The sequence below is a fragment of the Crocodylus siamensis genome, chromosome 3 (genome assembly GCF_052110815.1).
Source record: "Crocodylus siamensis isolate JL-2025a chromosome 3, ASM5211081v1, whole genome shotgun sequence".
Lineage (NCBI taxonomy): Eukaryota > Metazoa > Chordata > Crocodylia > Crocodylidae > Crocodylus > Crocodylus siamensis.
This window is the reverse complement of record NC_143397.1, coordinates 128,005,912-128,024,435: the sequence shown is the minus strand read 5'-3', so window position 1 is coordinate 128,024,435 and position 18,524 is coordinate 128,005,912. Positions and strand designations below refer to the sequence as shown.

General features: G+C 41.6%; 1 protein-coding gene across 2 annotated transcripts in view; it reads right to left on the bottom strand.

Annotated features, from left to right (window-relative positions):
- Positions 1-17,788, bottom strand: part of RIOK1 (RIO kinase 1) — a 28,476-nt gene extending 10,688 nt beyond the window's left edge. Inside the window, exons 1-14 of one of the 2 annotated variants that reach the window (XM_090039164.1) lie at positions 17,615-17,788; positions 16,062-16,251; positions 14,962-15,052; positions 13,996-14,065; positions 12,493-12,535; positions 11,306-11,398; positions 9,521-9,633; positions 9,294-9,374; positions 7,765-7,851; positions 6,970-7,107; positions 6,336-6,439; positions 4,661-4,767; positions 3,287-3,352; positions 1,659-1,778 (exon numbers count right to left, since the gene is read on the bottom strand). In XM_090039164.1, coding sequence (XP_089895290.1) covers positions 1,659-1,778; positions 3,287-3,352; positions 4,661-4,767; positions 6,336-6,439; positions 6,970-7,107; positions 7,765-7,851; positions 9,294-9,374; positions 9,521-9,633; positions 11,306-11,398; positions 12,493-12,535; positions 13,996-14,065; positions 14,962-15,052; positions 16,062-16,251; positions 17,615-17,685 — 1,374 coding nt within the window. In that variant the 5' untranslated portion in view covers positions 17,686-17,788. Of the gene's footprint in view, positions 1-1,658; positions 1,779-3,286; positions 3,353-4,660; positions 4,768-6,335; positions 6,440-6,969; positions 7,108-7,764; positions 7,852-9,293; positions 9,375-9,520; positions 9,634-11,305; positions 11,399-12,492; positions 12,536-13,995; positions 14,066-14,961; positions 15,053-16,061; positions 16,252-17,438; positions 17,595-17,614 lie in introns of those variants that run through there. The other variant, XM_090039165.1, reaches the window with a different exon arrangement.
- Between the last annotated feature and the right edge of the window lie 736 nt (positions 17,789-18,524).

Sequence of the window (18,524 nt, the reverse complement as noted above, 5' to 3'; positions counted from 1 at the left end):
ACATGATATACCTTGACTTTAGCTAAATTTTTGATAGGTCTCCCATAGCATTCTTGCAAGCAAGCAAAGGAAGTTTGGGTTGGATGAATGGACTGTAAGGTGAACAGAAAGCTGGCTGGATCATCAGGTTCAATGGGTAGTGATCAATGGCTTGATGTCTAGCTGGTAGCCAGCAGTGGAGTGCCGCGGGAGTTAGTCCTGGGGACAGTTTTCTTCAACATCTTAATTAATGATCTGGAATATGTGACGGATGACACCTCGCTGGGGCTAGCTGATATGCTGGAGCATAGGGCTAGAATTCAGAGTGACCTAGACAAGCTGGAGGATTGGGCCAAAAGAAACCTCATGAGGTTCACCAAGGACCAATGCGAAGTCCTGCAAGTAAGACGGAAGAACCTCATGCACTGCTACAGGCTGGGGACCAACTGGCTAAGTAGCAGCACTGCAGAAAAGGACCTGGGGCTTACAGTGGACAATAAGCTAAATATGAGCAACAAGTGTGCCCTGGGTGTGAAGAAGTCTAACAGCATACCGGGCTGTATTAACAGCAGTATTGCCAGATGACTAAAAGTGATTATTCTCCTCTATTCTGCACTGGTGAGGCCACATCTGGAGTACTGTGTTGTTTTGGGCCCTTCTCTACAGAAAGGATATGGACAAGTTGGAGAGAGTCCAGTAGAGGGCAACAAAAATAGGTAGCGGGCTGGGGGACATGCTTCTGAGGGTAGGCCAAGGGAACTGGGCTGATTTAATGTTCAGAAAAGACGACTGAGGAGGGATTTGATAGCAACTTTTAACTACCTGAAGGGTGGTCCCGAAGTGGATGGAGCTAGACTGTTCTCAGTGATGGCAGATGACAGAACAAGGAACAATGATCTCAAGTTGCAGCAAGGGAAGTTTAGGGTGAATATTAGGAAACACTCTCTTACTAGAAACGTGGTGAAGCACTGGAATGGGTTATTTAGAGAGGTGGTGGACTCTCCATCCTTGAGGGTTTTAAGGCTCAACAAAGCCCTGGCTGGAACGATTTAGTTGGGGATGGTCTTGGTTTGAGCAGGGGGTTGGACTAGATGACCTCCTGAGGTCCCTTCTAACCCTAATTTTCTATGATTCCATGATTCAGGTCATTTGAAAATTGCTATCAAATCTCCTCACTCCAGCCCCAGTCTTTTTCAGACTAAATTTGTCTCTCCACTGGACTCTTTCTAGTCTGTCCACGATTTCTTGAAATGCGAGACGCAAAACTGGACATAGCACTCCAGGTGTGACCTCACATACACCAGACTGGAAGGGTCACTTTGCTTGATTTGCAAGCAATACTCCTGTCATACAGACCGGCAGTATATTAATTTATATACAGGATTTCTGAAACCAAACGGATATTTTTGCCAGGCACCTGAAAGCTACAGTACATCCACTTAAAAAGAATAGGTGATTGCTGAAGAATCAGGATTGCTGAAGTGCTAGTGTTACCTGTGTACATTTTTTCTCTAAGGTATGGGTAATGCATTCATATAGAACTAGGAGGAGTCACCAGTAAAGAGAAGGGCAAGAGGCACTGGGGACTTTCCATAACAATCCATGGTTAATGAAACTGCCTTGGCTTATCTTGTTTTGTGAACTCAAGCTGCACAAAGCAATTCAGAAAGTCTACTTACGTTATCCTGCTGAACATTTAATGCCATATCCTCTTCCTTCAGTTTCATCATGATATCAACATCCCTTTCATAGTTTTTAACTTCGGTCAGGGTTCGAGGTATGTAAGCTTTCTTAAACACCTAGTACAGAGAAAAGAAACAAGCAGATAAATTAATTCCCATCTTGTGCTGATTATTCCTCTTCTTTGTAAAAGAGGCAAGGATTCCTTAGGGCAATATTGTTTATTGGACCACCTGCACAGTTGAGATAGTTAGACAACCTTTAGAATGCAAGAAAGTCTTCATCGTGTGTTCTTTATAAGTTATTTTGATAATCCTCTGGGCTCAGACAGCAGCCATAATTTAGATATACCACCTTGGAATACTTGACTGGCAAGAAATTGTCTCTTGTTGTAGTGGGTCTATGAATACACAACTCATTTACCCTAACACCACATTAGGATCTCTTTAGAATATACGCTATTGCTTAACCAATAGGCCTGCGTGAATTGGCAGCTATTGATTTGGCTTTGGATCCGGCCGATTTGGATGCCAGCGATCCGATTCGGAGCTCCAGATCGGTTTCCCACTTCAATTCGGCTGAATCGGCTCTGAAGCTTTGGAGTCGCTTTGGAGATCTGGCCATAGGGTATAATAGGGAATCAATGAAATATTTATAACTTTTGTTGTTTTTTGCCTGATTTGGATAAGACTTGCAGGGGTGGTAGCTTTTGCTGAGAGCATGATGCTTGCCAAGTTTGATGCGCACCCATGTTACGAATTTTGCCCGTCAGCAGCTAGAGGTGCAGGGCCCCAGAACCCCTGCACCTATCTCCTTGACACTTGGCAGGCTTTGTGGCCTCTGCAGGGGCAAGAGCATAATAAAAGCCAGAGGTGAAAGCTGCAACCTGTAGAAATCTAAGAGGAAAGAAAGAGGTTTGAATGTGTACAGCACTACTGATTTCAGTGTGTGCTGAGCATACGCCGTACCTGCTAGACCAGTACTCCCAAGATCAGGCATTTGCTTAGAAGACTAGCCGCAAAAGGCCCAAAACATGTCCTCTCTCTACATTCTAGTCGGTACAAAGTGCCCACTGATTGCTAAAACCATTTTTTTTTTAAATTTTAATCTATTGCTTTGCTGTTGAAAAAAGTTTAGGAATCAATTCAGATAACAACCTTGTCCTATGCTGCGCATGCCAAACATTTCCAGAACAACATACATCTTCGATGATGCAAATGCAACCAATCCATGTTAACTACTGCTGCATCAAAAATAAAAGGAAGAAAAACAACATGTACTATAATTAGAACTAAACTGAAATCTAGGGAAAGGGAAAAGAGAGCAGAATTGTTTTTTTTTTAAATCAATATGAATAATGAGGGGGGAGGGGAAGGGAAATCTATTTAAGTCCAAAATCCTCACTGTGTTTTATTATTCTTTGAGATTATGCAAAATATGATCAGAAGATTTTTTGCCCATCATTTAATACCTTAAAACCTCCTCAATTAGTTTAGGACCTACCAATATCTTAAATGTAACATTCTGTGTATAAAATAAAGCTTTAAAGAAAATGTATTATGTTGCAAAAGGGATAAAGTTAAAAGTCACCTCATGGAAGCAAAAAAAAAGAATATTCTTTGCTTACCTCCTCATCCACTTTATCTTGACTGGACCTTTCTTCCTCTGTCCTTTGGGATGCTACTTCCATTGCCTATAGAAATAGAACAGGCATTATAAAACCCTCACTCTTTAATCAAATATCTCATCCTGGAAAATTCATCAAGCTGTCCCTATTTGCATTTCTCTGCCTCCACTCTACCCACCCGCAAGCTGTTCTCTGCCACTCAGGCAAAGCACCTGAAGTTTTCCAACTGTCATGCTGTTAGCGAAACCTAATGGTGAACATTTCTGAACAATACATCCACTTAAATGCCTGTACTAGCTTACAATCTATTACTGAGTACAAGAAGACATGCACTCAGGGCCACTGACATGTGGGCCAGCACTGGCTGCAGTAGCAACAACACTGGCAGCAGTCGACTGCAACTATGGCTCTGGCTATTTAGATATCCCTCCCTCTTTCAAAAGGTGGCACCCAGGGATGCTTCCCTGGTTGTTCCCTATCAGTTATGCTACCGTTCTCTACACTGCTTCCAGTCCAAAATAGGATCAAGTTACAGGAGTCCCTGCAGCAGAGTAGGAGAACAGGGCCCTGGGAATCATGCTCCCATGCATGCATAGGTGGATCCAGGACTATGGTGGAAGGCTGTGTGGTACATGCACATGGTACCATGCAATGGTAGTGCAGTTAGGTGCACAAATTATAATTCACAGAATAAACCCAGATATTTCAAATAAGAATCCAGAGTGTTAAAAATATTTTAACCCATTGTGATCTTTTTTAGCTCTCTGCGGCAGAAGCAGCGCTTTATTATTTTTCTGTAGTCAAAAAACAAGTGAAAACTAAGCTAGTATTTTCCAAGTGCTGCCTTGAATCTAAGGAGGTTGAGAACCACTCCATTAGTGCCTGATGGAACAACAAGTGAGGCCTGAGAGAGTTTAAATGCACCCTTTGCTTGAAACTGAACAAGGTTAGACAAACAGCAGGAAAGTAGGAAAGGAGAGACATTGTGCCACTTGCATGCTCAGTGACAGTGAGTAACTCATGCCAGCTAACAGTACTTGAGCTGCCAAGACAGAAGCCAACATTCACTTCCTCCTATGATACGTGTTCTTCTCCCCAACTGGATCAATCAGCACTAAGCTGAACTTATTGCACTTTAAAAAGTTTGCCCCATTCAGACTCAACACCCCTCGCAAACCAGCAAGGGACACATGAACATGCTTCTGTGGTTTGTGTTAAAATTAATGTTAGGCTCTTTGTAGGGTGCTGCTTCTTTATGCAACATACCTGTCTCCAGGCAGGAAGCACAGTTTTGGATTAAAACAAAATGGGTGACCTAGATCTAGGTTTCATTTTATTTCTTAAATCTCCATGCACAAGTCCTGGAAGCCTTACCTTTGATAGATAAGCATCCAAGTTCTCACTTGTGATGGAAGGATCTGTAATAAATTCAAACAGTTCTCTCACAGTCATCACTGCAACATCGTACTTCCAGAAGAAATCTGCCAGGAACCAGGACAATAAAGTTAACATACATGTCACAGAGGGATGCATGTGTGCATTTAAGTCAGGTCAGATATAGGGTAATGTTTCTCTGGTTTTGGGGAATATGCTATGAAGCTTATAAAAGCCCACTAGGGTCAGTTATCAGATAGTTCCTACCCATGTGAAATGCAAACTGCCCATCTCCCAGACTCAATGAATGTTGAATAAGGCATGAATATTTGGAATTCCCTTCTGCTCCTAGTGAAACTATGGAAAAAAATCCTAAAAGGACTTAAGCGGGATCAGAATAGATCACAAATCAATAGAAAAGCAATAGGGAAAAAGTGTCACCTTCACAAAGGATTTAGCAGTTTTAATAACACTGAGATTAAACTGTTTTGATACAAGACAGTAAAGTTTGTAGGTCTGGACTTCAACCAAGAATCATTAGAGATGTCTTCTGAGGAACATACCAAAGTTCATGCTAATATTTTATATAACATATGGTACAAATCCTGGGCTAAAAGGTAGTTTGCCAAGGCTTACACTTACTTGGCTGAAGATGCCAATCCTAACTAAATTTGAAGTTTGAAGGGGGACATAAAGTTCCGCGCACAATTTAAAACCAATGTCATCTAGGGAGTAGCTAGACTAATCTTCTCTAAGGTTACTACTCCAAGTGGACAAGAAAACCAAACACAGTTGAGAAATGAATTAGTAAGAGAGGAGCTGCCAAGGTTTTCAGAGACCACAGCATTTAAGATCACAGTAATTCTCACAGGAAGAGGAGATACAAAGTGCAATGAATCACAGACACTCTAAAATCCTTGTAGTAGGGCTAGACAAAGTAAAGACTAGCACGGAAGTAATAAAGCAGAGTTGTGATGAAGGGCTTAAGAAATTTGTAAAAGGTGTGTAAAAATCTAGAACTCTTGGTTCCAAAAATTATACCTTTTATTAGACCAACTGAGAAATTGCAAAAAAAAAACCAAAAAAAAAACCAACCCTTTTCTGCAAGCTTTTGGGCTTATTATTTTGGAATCAAGAGTTCTAAATTTTTGTATTTCTTTTTGTCTTGAGACAACACAGCTACCGCATACATCCCTGAAACACGTAAAGGTGTGTAGCATTTAAAAGAATAGAGTGGGTGGCGCAGATACCAAAGCAAATATTCACAAGTCCAGCAACAGTGAGTGTGAGATGTTACTAACTCACTTCCCTTTTTTTCTCCCCACTTCAAGTAACAAAAGGTATTTTCACAGGAGCAATTATGGAAATAAATCAATGATTTTAGGCTTCATTATTTATTAAAAAATAAAAATAAATAAAAATTAAAAAGGATTTCAGCACGGAAAAAATGTTTGCAAAGAGATTTCTTGCAACATGAAGATGCTAATTTAAATACTGCTGCGTAAGGAAAAATACACTATGTTAAAACCTGTACAGATATTAATATAGTGAACATTAACAATATTCTTTTTGTTCTACTAATGCTTTATCATATTTTAAAGAATATGAGAGCGAACACATTTAACATTTCTTAAGAAACAAGCTATTAAGAGGAACTGAACAATAGGTTACTCACCATTGATATTGGCACAGTCCTTCCTGAGGAATTCTAAAGCATGTGGGTGGTCATGCTCCACTGACTGGGATACATCAATGATGAACACGTCCCCATTGTGGTATCTGGATAGACACCAAGAGGAATAAGCACAATTGTTTTTTTTTTAAACCCTATCATTGGGGAAAAAAAAGAATGCTTCAAACCTGGAACAGAAATCCAAGGTTTTGCTATTTAATTCACTTCATATTTTAGGATTTCTTTTCCAAATAAATTACTCATATGATTGGAAGAGAGCACAAAAAACAATTTTAGAAAACAATTACCATAGCTCACTTAAAAATCCTTGCTTCTCACTTTTTTCTGGCCTATCACAGTTACAACGTGACCCCAAGCACTACTATAGCTCACTTATTTATTCATCAGCCAAAGGAAAAAAAACCCACTGAATATCATATTCAGTTTAGCTTGGAAAATATTCCTGTTTCAGAGAGCTGTGGGTGAAGGTCTGTACATATTAAAAAGCAGAGCTATAAAGGGAACAAACACACTCCTTTAAAGGGATATCAGTATTGCACAGCTCTGAATTATGTAAAGAAGCTGCCAATACCTACACTTTAAATATTACAAAACAAAGGAAGGTTTAAAAACATACAGCATATTAAATTCACTGAGGTCAGCATGAACAAGTCTGGCATCCTGGTACATTCTTCTCATGTACTGTATGATCTGCAGATACAACTCCCGGGCTTTTGAGTCAGATAACTGAACATTTTTCAACAGAGGAGCAGGCCTTGGATTAAAGAGAGAAACAGAATAAATTCTTCCATCTTATACTACCTACACCTGTTCTGTCTTTTATCCACAGTCCTTAATTCATCCATTCTAAATGTGAGCAACAGCGCCTCAGTGATTTATCCAACCACTTACTCATCTGCAAAGCTAGTCCAATATAGTATCGGCTACACAACCCCACTGAAAATAACAGAATAACAATGTTTTACAGCAGCAGAGAAGCTGCATCACTATGTTGTGTTAAGTTTTTACATTAACAAATGCCAAATTAACTTTTCTGCATGGTATAAATCAGTAAGCCTTTCCAATTACATGGCTAAACATATCACAACCTGCACTACCTTTTCTGAACTTTATAATTAATCTTTACCAGCTGTAGTCAGAGAAGTACAGAATGACCCTACCCAGCCCCTTTCTAACAAAGGGTGTTTCACTCGCTCTTCTGATGCAAGGATGAGGCTTTAGAAAGAGGCAGACCCTCTGCAACAGCTATCAATAAACTTTATATTTTATATCTCAGTTGTATACAAGGATAACACACAATTCATCATTAACGTATACCACATGCTAGGCAAACTCACATTTTTGTAAGCCTACCTTTATTTATACCTAGAGAGAAGAAAAAAGTTCTCAATGGTTTTCTGAGCATACTTACATGTCACCTTTACCGATAAAACCCATGACAAGCACGTGACTCCTTAGCATAACTGGCTCTGGGCAAGGTATCTGTGCTGTATTCAATCTATAAAATTGTAACAACAAAAAACCAATAACTATCAGAAGAAAAGAGGACTCTGAGCCATTATGCAGAGGCACGAGGTAGAGCATACTGTAAAAGTGGCATCAATAAAAAGGACAGCGCCAATGAGATGTGGGAAGAAAGAATCCCCTCCTAGCATTACACTGAATAATGAGAAACTTTTAAAAAGCTTAATAGGAAAACACTGTTCCTGCAAAAGGTTAAAAGAGCCAATAACTGATTGATGAGGGCAGGGTGCCAGCATCACTCAAACAAGTCATTGATGAACCTGGCCCTTGACAATGACACTAGCTCTCATCATCTCCTTGTCTCTAATCTTCCCATTCTGAGGAAGGTTTTGGCAAGACCTGGAGTCCTCAGACTCCAAACTCCCACACCATTTGGCTTTAACCTTGCTTATGGGGAAGAAACAGGTCTCACCGATGTCTTCCATGGGGAGACAAAAACTACTTTCATGCTGATTCTTTTAAAACTAGACCCAAAGCGCATTAGTGTGTGTAGGCTCATCCCACTGATCTTCACTGGCTCTGGATCAGGTGTTGAAAGCCATTACCTGCCTCTGAAATCCCTGACTGGAAGGCGATGGATGACACTGCTGGAGACCCTGGCAGTGAATGAGGTCTCTTTCCTGGGCACTTTCCTCATCTGGGGACCATGAGTGTAGGAAAGAGAGAATCTTCTTCACCTTGTGGACTCTAATGTAAGCTTCATTCTTCCACAGGCTCTGTTCAGTGTCTGTGAATCACTATTCGCTTCACACTTTAGACAATACAGTAATTGCTAAAAACAGGCTTGATGGATGGAAAGCCTAAATGTATTTACTGAAAGTCTAATGTTACAAGTGTGCTATTCCCAGCCTCATAAGAAAAGAGTATGAATTTCAAAGCCCAATATCAAGTGCTGAACCTTGTAGTCTTTCCTCATGGAATATATCTCAATATCTGTCAGAAGCCAATAGGAATCTTGCCCAAGTAAGGGTTGTGGGTTTTGGGCCACTGTGCAGGCCAGATACAATCTTGCCCATTAGAAGTGTAAAAGGAATATTCTAAATTACTATTAACAGACAATGAATGAAAAGTGCCCCGGACACCAAAGCTGGGAACGGACAGTAGTTCTGAAGATGTTACCACCTTGTCCCACTGATTCCCAGTTTATGGGGGATGCTGAGCTGACATCACCTCATAACTACATTAATTCCTGCCAATACCAAAAAGTAAGTAATTTGTCACAGGAGTTAGCTGTATTCGTCTTAAGTAAGGCAGAAAGAGGGTAGAGATGTACCTTATAGATTTAGAATCAGAGATGCATAATGTTTCTGACACAGTGAGCTCTTGCTTCCAAAAACTGAAGCAGGTGCAATTTAATTGAGCTAACGCACATCTCTATTCTGCCTCCTGTGACAAAAATTAAGTTATAAAAATTACCTTATTAAATTCCTCATCTCCTTTTCTGCCCAAGTCTTCACCATTTTTCTCGGGTTTCCTTTACAATATCCATGACGAAATCTTAAAAACATAAAAAAGCATCACAATTTCAACATTTCTGGGTTATTCTGTTTATGTCCCGAGAGAAACAAAGAGAACTGTAGGACAATCCAGCTAGTGCTGGAGAGAGTTAGTACTGTACTATGAAAAGAACAACTCCAACTTACCTGAACTCTCCACTCACATATTTATCCCGATCTTTAAACATCAGGATAGAGGTTTTATAAATTTTTATTGCTCTGTTTTCTCCATCTGCTGTACTGGCATGATATACATTAGCCTAATGGGGTAGAAGGACAGAAACAACATTAAAATCCTGAGAACAATTTAAATATTAGGAAATTTGCTCATAGTGCACACACCAAAGCCAAAGAAACATTCACAAATTCACGCAACAGAGGAGTAAGAGGTTATTAACTCAGTCTCTCCCCCGCTTCTTAAGTAACACAGGGGATCTCCGCAGAAGCAATTCTGCTTCATTGATTTTAGGTTTCCTTATTTAAAAACAGGATTTTAGCAAGGAAAAAAAGTTTGCAAAGAGACAGATTTCTTGCCTTCCAGAGTCAAACAGAAACCAGAGTTATACCTACCACATGAAGACACTACTTTAACTATTTTTTGTCAGGAAAAATGCTCTACATTAAAACCTGTACAGATATTAAAGTGGTGATGTTAACAATATCCAATGTTCTACATGTTCTATCCAATTAACAAGATCCAACCTGTTCAATGTACAGTTAAGAACAAAGTACAGAAGAGAAAAAAAAAAAAATCTGTGGGCCTCAATCCAGCACCCACATGAACATAGTGATGATGATGGTCAACATGGTTCCATGCAAGTATAGGGTATCTTTCACAGGGAGCAGTATGGATAATCAGGGCACAGAATGGCACAACAACGTTAAATGCAAGTAGAAAGCACAAAAATAGGTATGTAGAGAACTTCACTTATGCATAATTACAACAGGCTTCCCCGATACAGAAAACTGGAAGAGAGTCATCCCAAGAGAAGAGGAGTTTCCCTGGCCCCTGCTGGTTCTCAGCTCTTCAAGCTCAATCCTGAAAATCTCTACTTATAAGAGTGGGCAAACTGCCTCAGAAGGAACCACGTGCACAGGCAAGCACTGCAGTGATCAGTAAGGGGGTCTGTAGAATTATTAGAAACGGTGTTCGGCTTTGAAGATCTAAAGTCAATGGAGTTTTGCTATTAATTTGCCTTTGGCTTCAAGTATTAACACCTCTGTGCAGACCGCTAAGATGAGAACTGTGCAAAACTGATGTCCCTAAAACATGGCCTATGAAATAAATGGTGTCTTATGCCAACCCACTGCACTCATAATGAATGAACTGAGCACATGGAAAAAAAAAATAAAAAAAAAAATACCCAGCCCAGGGATAAGATATCAAAAAAAACCTGTAATTTGTTCCTGGGGTATAAATTTAAGCATTTGTGATGCAATTTGATAGTGCTAGTACACAGACTGTATTTTTGCAAAAGTGGTAAACAGTAATTTAAAGAAATTCACAGTAATACTGAGTTATTCAATCTTTGCATAGAAATGGAGACTGGTTTGTGTGTGCGAGAACTGTCAGCTCCCAAAACTGCCGTAATGTGAACTAGCTAACCAAGAAATGTAGTTCTGCCACAAAATTCATAAAGAATAAAGATTAAGAATTTCAACAAGACAAATGTTAGATGGACTTTAAGTGCTTGTAGAAGTTCTCCAAGTTCTGCTTATTAAACAGCATGGTTTTTTGAGTCTCATCACATACGATTAGTAGAAAGTAGAAAAAGTTAACTTAATCAATATAATTTGTAACTTCTTGCTAGTCAAATAAAACTTAGTTAAATATTTGCTACTAGCATTATTTTATCTCCTCCTGAGCACACTACATTTTTTTCCTGCACAATGAGAATAAGACCACAGAATGCCATTTGCAATGAAACTCACTTCTTTTCCTGTGCTGATGCAGCCATTTATCTCTGATATGACACCTCTTGTTAGCATCTTGAACAGGATCATTCGGGTCCTCGGATCCAATACCTCAAAGTAAATAATTAAAAAAAGCCAGCATAACTACTTTAATTTTCTTTTTAATCCCGTTCTCAATCTTGACCTGAAGGACCCATAGCATCATAGCACTGATTGGACCACATGATAGCAGCTCAGTGTTCTACCAAGACATTATGCTGTTACTTCTTTAAAGTGCTTAAGAAAAATATGCTCCTTCTCATATGTGGTGCTTGATGTGCACCCCTAGGTCCATCCTAACATTATAACAGAGCTACTTCCAACTTGCACTTGCAGTAAGCATTACACTTCAGAGAACCCGTGATGTAATAAACAATCATAACAGTACATGGCGATCAATATAGGGCAAAAGCATCAAAGGTCTGACCCGCAAAGTCCTTTCATCCAGCTGCCAGTACTGCCTACAGGTTTCGAGTGGACCCACAGGCAGCACGTAGGGTGTGCCACATGGCTCCATGTGCCACCCTCTTCAGCTGCTCCTGGATTTCATAGCATGCAGTGCCCACTTCAGTACATGCCCGCTCCATGCCATATCCAGGGCACATCCTGGAGCAACCAGAACAGGCACTACATGGAGTGTGGACCTGGAATGCCTGGAGTTGGTGCAGCATGACAGTCTGTGGGTCCAATCCAGCCAACAGATTAGGCCCATACCACTTGTCTGGCCTGTGGGACCATAAGATTTTGACACCCTTGATGTTTTACCTTAGCCTTAGGGGCAAAGGTAAGTAGATGAAAAAAAAAAAGAGGGGAGGGGATGTGGATGCAGGGAATGACAATTTCACCATTTTCATAGAAAATTCCACATCTAAGGAGAGCTAAAAATGAGATTCCAAGTCTACAAAATTACAAGATCTCAGCTGAATACTACAACAAAATCATAATATGAAGTATAAAAACACTCTCCAAAACAACTGAATATGAACACAATTTTTTTTTTTTTTTTAAATACACTTGTTCAGCTGGGCAAGAAAATGAGAAACATGGAATGTAATGAGGCTCTCCTGGAAGCTAGAAAGAGCTTTAGCACTAAGTCCAGAGTACCCAAAATTTCAGCACAGGTATTGCTTCAGTCAAAAACAGCTAATATATTTAAGACTTCTTACCTGTTCTACTGTTGCTCTATCTGATTTATCTTTAACTCGATACCTAGAAGGGAAGAAATATAATACATGATCCTATCCAACTGCTTATTACCATGATAGACCTGGTTTCTCTTCTGTCAAAGAAAACATAAGGATATGACAAAGGAAGAGGTTTCAGTGCATACAAAAGCAAGGCTGCTTCACCTAGGCAAAACAAAATTCAGGAGAAAAAACAGTTGTTGTTGAGGTGGATCAGCTGTGGCAGGATGTGTCCTTGGATCCACTTAACTGGGAAAACACACATTGCCTGATGCAGGACAACGGATAACCTGTCCCCCCTGCTTGGGGATTCCCTGCATCTCTCATTGCCCCTTGCCTCCTTGGCATGACCCGGGCTGGGTCTCATACCAACCTGTGCCTCAAGTGAAAGCAAAGGTTGATACAGGTCCTTGTGCAGGGCAATGCAAAACCTGGGGAATTCCCAATATCTTGGGCCTGCAAGCAAGGACCAGCACCAGGTCCCATGCCAAATTGTGCTTCACACAGAAGCACAGGGCCATCTGGATCTCAATGTGGAGGCATGCTTACAGAGATGTGTCCCTGGAGATCCTGGGGCGAGTCTCCAAAAGTGGGGACCATGCCCCTGAATAAGGTGCCGTGAGATTCCCTGGGGCACATCTTTGTAAGGGGGGGCCTGGAGCTCATCTCTAAGTTGGGGGAGAGGGGAAGCTGGGCATTTGCTCCAGTCTGAAGGACCAAATTCTGGATAAGAATTCCTGGGGTGTGCAGGATCAGTAAAGCAGAATAAAGCATCATGATTTTTACACTACGTTTCATTAGAGCCATTGATATGGTGTGACAAAGGATAGGGATGTCTATTTGCTTGCCAGCTGTACTGCCATAAAAATTAGGCAATGTCTGTTTCTACCCTCAGTATCCTTTGTTATTGAAGAAGACTTGTTGCTTCCTCCTAAACACCTTCTGAGCATAAGTGGACAATTTCCTTGCCAGCTCGGTACCAGACTCATATGTCTGAGACACACTTGACTGCTCATTCATTTGCCCTGTCATCAGATCAAGAGGAGTACCCACAGCTTCCCCAATAATTTTCCTAACCTGACAGTTCAAGAACGATAGCTTAGGAGGAAGGAGAAAGGAAAGATAAAACCGGCTTATTATTCTAGCTAAGGGGTGGGGTGGGGAAGGGGCTAGTATTTTCTGTTTTGTCATCTGATCCCACGGCCATCGATGTTAACAAAATTTACTGTTTACTTTGACAAAAGCAGGATCAAGTCTTAACAATAATATAGGAAATTAACCCAGCAAACAGTCACATTTTATAGGAAAAATATTAAAATTTCAAAATGTAATGCAGAGAATGGATAGGGACTTCTCGCATAAATTCTTTCCAGTTTATCCAGCAATGTGGATCAAACTACAGCTCTTTTGAAAAAAAGAATTTAAACATATAAGAGTTCTGGAAAATTCATCAGAAAAGTTGAAACAGCCACCCATGTTACTCACATGTCTGCTTCCTTTTGTCTAGATTTTTCTGTGACTTTGTTTATAACAGAGTCGTCCAGATTTAGCCTATCTGAAAAACACACAGAGAAGTGCACATCAAAGGTTTTCTATATTCAAAATTGCAGCTGCAATTCTGTTGTCAGCAGAGATTGCTCACACATGTTATTCAAGGAACAGAAAAATACAGATAACAACCAAGTTTTTAAAACATATCCCATAGAGGCACATATTCTTTTAGCATCCTGTACGCATCTGAGATCTAATCAAGAAATAAAGGACAGCAACACGGCTATTGCTTTGAAGATGAAATGATGCCTAGAGACGCTATCCATCAGACAACGTGTTAGTTTTAAACCTCTCTGTCCTTCTCTCTCAGAAGGTATGCATCCCTGGCTGTTTTCCAACAGACAACATAAGCAATAACACCTTCTGTTAGGTAATCAAAGGGAAGCTGTGACTTCCCTTCTCAACAATTATGATGTCCATCGCGTTATGGCCAAGTGTGTAACACCTGTTGTGTTTGCCTAAAATAATTCAATGCACTGCTCTAATTCCTCATTTTGATTACTTGGAGCATGAAAGACCTTAAGTAAAGTAAATGTACCTAGACATAAATTTACTGGTACAAAACACAATGGTATGCTATACAGCAACATGACCACCATCACTGCACGCACATGTGCATGGTGGCTGGATGGACTACAAAACAGGTTGTTTCTTGGCTGAAACCAGAAGAGTTACCTCATAGGGAGGCCAGAAGGACAGAGAAAAAGCTGGCTTTGAAGGAAGAGAAAAAGCTTCACAAACTATATTATGCCAACAGGAAGTATGAAGGTAACATCAGATGTTAAACCTTTCAACTCTCTGGGAACAGTCAGGTAGCTCTACTTCCTACAACTAATCCAAATTGGTCAACAGCAGGTCAGAGATACCTAGTACCATAAAACATGATAGGATTATACTCACCTAGATTAATTTTATGCTCAAATTTTCTTAAAGCCTTGTCTGTAGGAGTGGACATTTTTGCTGAATTGCAACTAGGGATCTGTCTATTTGCCTGAAACAAAGGATTTGTTATATAATTCACCTTCCCTAGATGGCCTTTCTAAATATATACAGTAGCTTTGGGGGAGGGGGGGAATAAATCAATATTATAATCATGTATCTAAACCACCTGTACATTTATCCTCATTTACAAATAAATGTTATGAGGAAATTGACATGGAATATAATTAGAATTGATATAATCTAAGCGAATCCAGCATCTGGGGAGAATAAAAATTCCTAATAGCTGAGTGCTGCCCCAGTAGGATTCTTTTTAGTTTGGCGCTAAAAAGGGAACGGGAACATGAGGATCAGGAAAAACAGGAAGCAAAGCACCCAGGGAGATGGAGGGAACACTAAGGGAGAGATGCAGAGGGCACAAAGACAGAACAAAGTAGTATGCCTGGCTTACCACAGATAAACTGATTCCCATCCCTTCCCCAGCAGCACTTCAGCATGAGCTCCTAATTTCAAATACTCATTAACTCCTGATTGCCAGGAACTTTTTTCAGAGCTCAAAAAACATTACCAGACACATGCCAAACCTGCTACAATGACATGGTCACTGCTCCCAAATACTCTGATAAGGTACTTGTACGCCAATAAAAAAAAAAGAGACACTTTCTGCTTTCACTGCCAAAGCCCCAAGTATAAGGGAAATTGGTTCTGAAATTGTACTTATAATTCAGTGGTACAGCAAAGACAAATTCCCTTCTAAACCATTCACCTCTGATGTGTTTTTCAAAAGTTCTTTGCCTATATTATTATCAATGCAAATACAATATTGCTTCCCCATCTTGGGCAGGTTAAGCACACTGTCTTATATCTAGTGGGAAGAGAGTGGATATGGGTTACACGGTATACTCTGGGCATGTAAGGAAGAGAAATATATCAGAAGAGCACTTTCTTCCAAGTGTCAGGAGAGGACTGGATCTGCATTTATTCTTGGGGTCATACAAAACCGGCATTTTGCACCCAACAGTCTCATTTGTTATTAGAGTCTCATTAATGTCTTTTTTTACCTGTGGGTTGCACCCTCCAACAGTAGCGTGCCGCTTGGTGAGTCTCCCAGCTGCATCATCCCAGTCCCAGTCTTCATCGTCATCATCATCCTCCATTTCATCAGTGTCCACTTCCTCATTCAAATGTGGCTGCTGATTTTCAACTTTTATTGCCTCTTCTTTGGTTGTTTTGATGTCTTGGGTATATTCACTTAAAAAAAGAAAAAACAACGTACCAATCTACACACAAACTGTGTTCTACTGCAATCAGCAAAAAATCTATAGCTATCCAGCCTATTATCGCTCTGTATTACACCATGTTAGGAGCTTAGCTGAGAAGTTCTCCAACAAGACTGGTCTAGAGAAGTCTACAGAGAAGAGGAGACTGAGGGGGTATTTAATAGCAGCCTTCAACTATCTGAAGTGGTTTTCTAAAGAGGCTGGAGCTGGACTGTTCTCAGTGGTGGCAGATGACAGGACAAGGAACAATGGTCTCAAGTTGCAGCAAGGGAAGTTAAGGTTAGATACTAAGAAGAATTTTCTCACTAGAAGGGTAGTAAAACACTGGAACAAGTTACCCAGAAAAGTTCTGGATTATCCATCCTTAGAGGTTTTTAAGACCCAGGTAGACAAAGCCTTGGCTGCGATGATCTAGTTGGGGCTGGTCCTTATTTGAGCAGCGGGTTGGACTAGATGCAACCTCCTGAGGTCCCTTCCAACCCTAATTTTCTATGATTCTAAGACTTTACTTGGGGCCTCCAGGAAGCTTGCAGGGATAACCTGGCCTGAACTACTAACCTAGCTTGCTCTACAAGCAGTGACCCTGAAAAGGAGTCTTTTGGAAGGTACGAGGCCTCCTGCACCAGAGCATGATAAAGTGGTTTATCATGTTTCCAACAGGACTAAGTGTGGCCCCAACCAAGCTATGAAATAGGACAAGAAGAGAACATTCTTCACTGCCCTTCCCCAAAACCTCTAGGGCCTGCTACACCTTCAAATGAAATCAGAATAGAAACCAGTTATACAGCTGTTACACACTGTCAAGCAATAACTTCAGAGCGGATTAGCTCATTTTATAGCCAGGCTTTGCATGCGATTGCTTTTCTGCATGTGCAGCTGGGCTACATTTATTGTGCAATTTGCCAGTGAATTGTGCAGCAATTACTTTGCACATCCGGCTGGGCTACATTTATCGTGATTCCCCAGCAAATGTTGCGCTACTTTGCACATGCAGCCAGCTGGACTTCACATTGTGCCATTTGCCAGCCAACTGCGTGACCGTAACTTGGCATGGTGGGGGGCGGATCACATTTGCCACAGGATTTGCTGACTACTTGTGCGATACATGTAACATATATGCTCTATACCAGACAGAAAGACTTCTGGGATGTTACTTACGTGCCAGCAAAACAGCATCTTTTCCATGAGACACGCTTTATTTGGTTTAGGACTTTCGAGCTTGAGCGCTTCACATCCCCCCCCCAACCCTGGCGCGGCCCCTTTAAGGCCTATCCGCCGGGATCCGTTAAGGCGCCCCAGCCCGAGAAGCGCGAGGCGCTCGCGCCGGCCCTCACCTATCAGAGGACTCTGCGTCATCGAACTGCCCCGGCACGGCCCGGCTCATCACCACCGCGCGGTAGTCCATGGCCAACGCCTCGCCTCGCCTCGCCTCTCCACCACCAATACCCTCCGCGCAGACTCCAGAGCGGGACGGCGCGCGCAAAGGCCAAAAAGCTGCAAACGCCGAACACGTTCTTTTTTTCCGCCCACCTCCCTCACAAGGGGCAGAGCTTAGAGGCCACGGAAGGCCCGTGGCTGGTGCAGGGTTCTGTCAATCATCTGAGGGCCCGCCCATTGCGTCAGCAGCGCTGCTCTGCGGTCGGCCAATCGGTGGGTGCTGCCTGTTGAACGCTGCTGCTGGGAGTTGGGCTTTCCCAGGGAGGGGGAGCGCTGTGCCAGCAGCTGCTCACATCTGGGCGAAGCTCCCCCTCTCCCCGCTTTGGGGCCGTGAGGTGCTGCTCCTTTGGGAGGGAGCAGGCTGTGTCCCGCAAAAAGAAGAGGGGCATAACGTTGGTCTTCGAAGACTGGGAGTTCTTACTAAACCTGGTGACTTGCCTGTTCGGGCTCCAGCCTTACCTCCCTGCATTCCTTTCCATGCCACTTTGCTGGTTCAAGCCAAGGCGGGCAGGACAGCGCTGTCTCAGAGGCGGTGGATCCAGGGGTGGGGGGTTGCCCTGCACTTTCACCCTGCTTTAATTCCCGCTCCAACCACAGTTTAAAACCTGTGGCAGCAGCACTTCAAGTTAGGTAGCAGTGAGGGAGTCGCTCCGTGGCCTGTTGCCATCTCCCCAATCCCTTCTAAACCGGCGTTTCTCAACCCATGGGTTGCGGCCCAAAAGTCAGTTGCAAGAAAATACAAAAAGGTTGTGAACAACCTTTAGAAATGGATCAACAAACCTTAAAAATGGATTCTCCTTTAAAGGA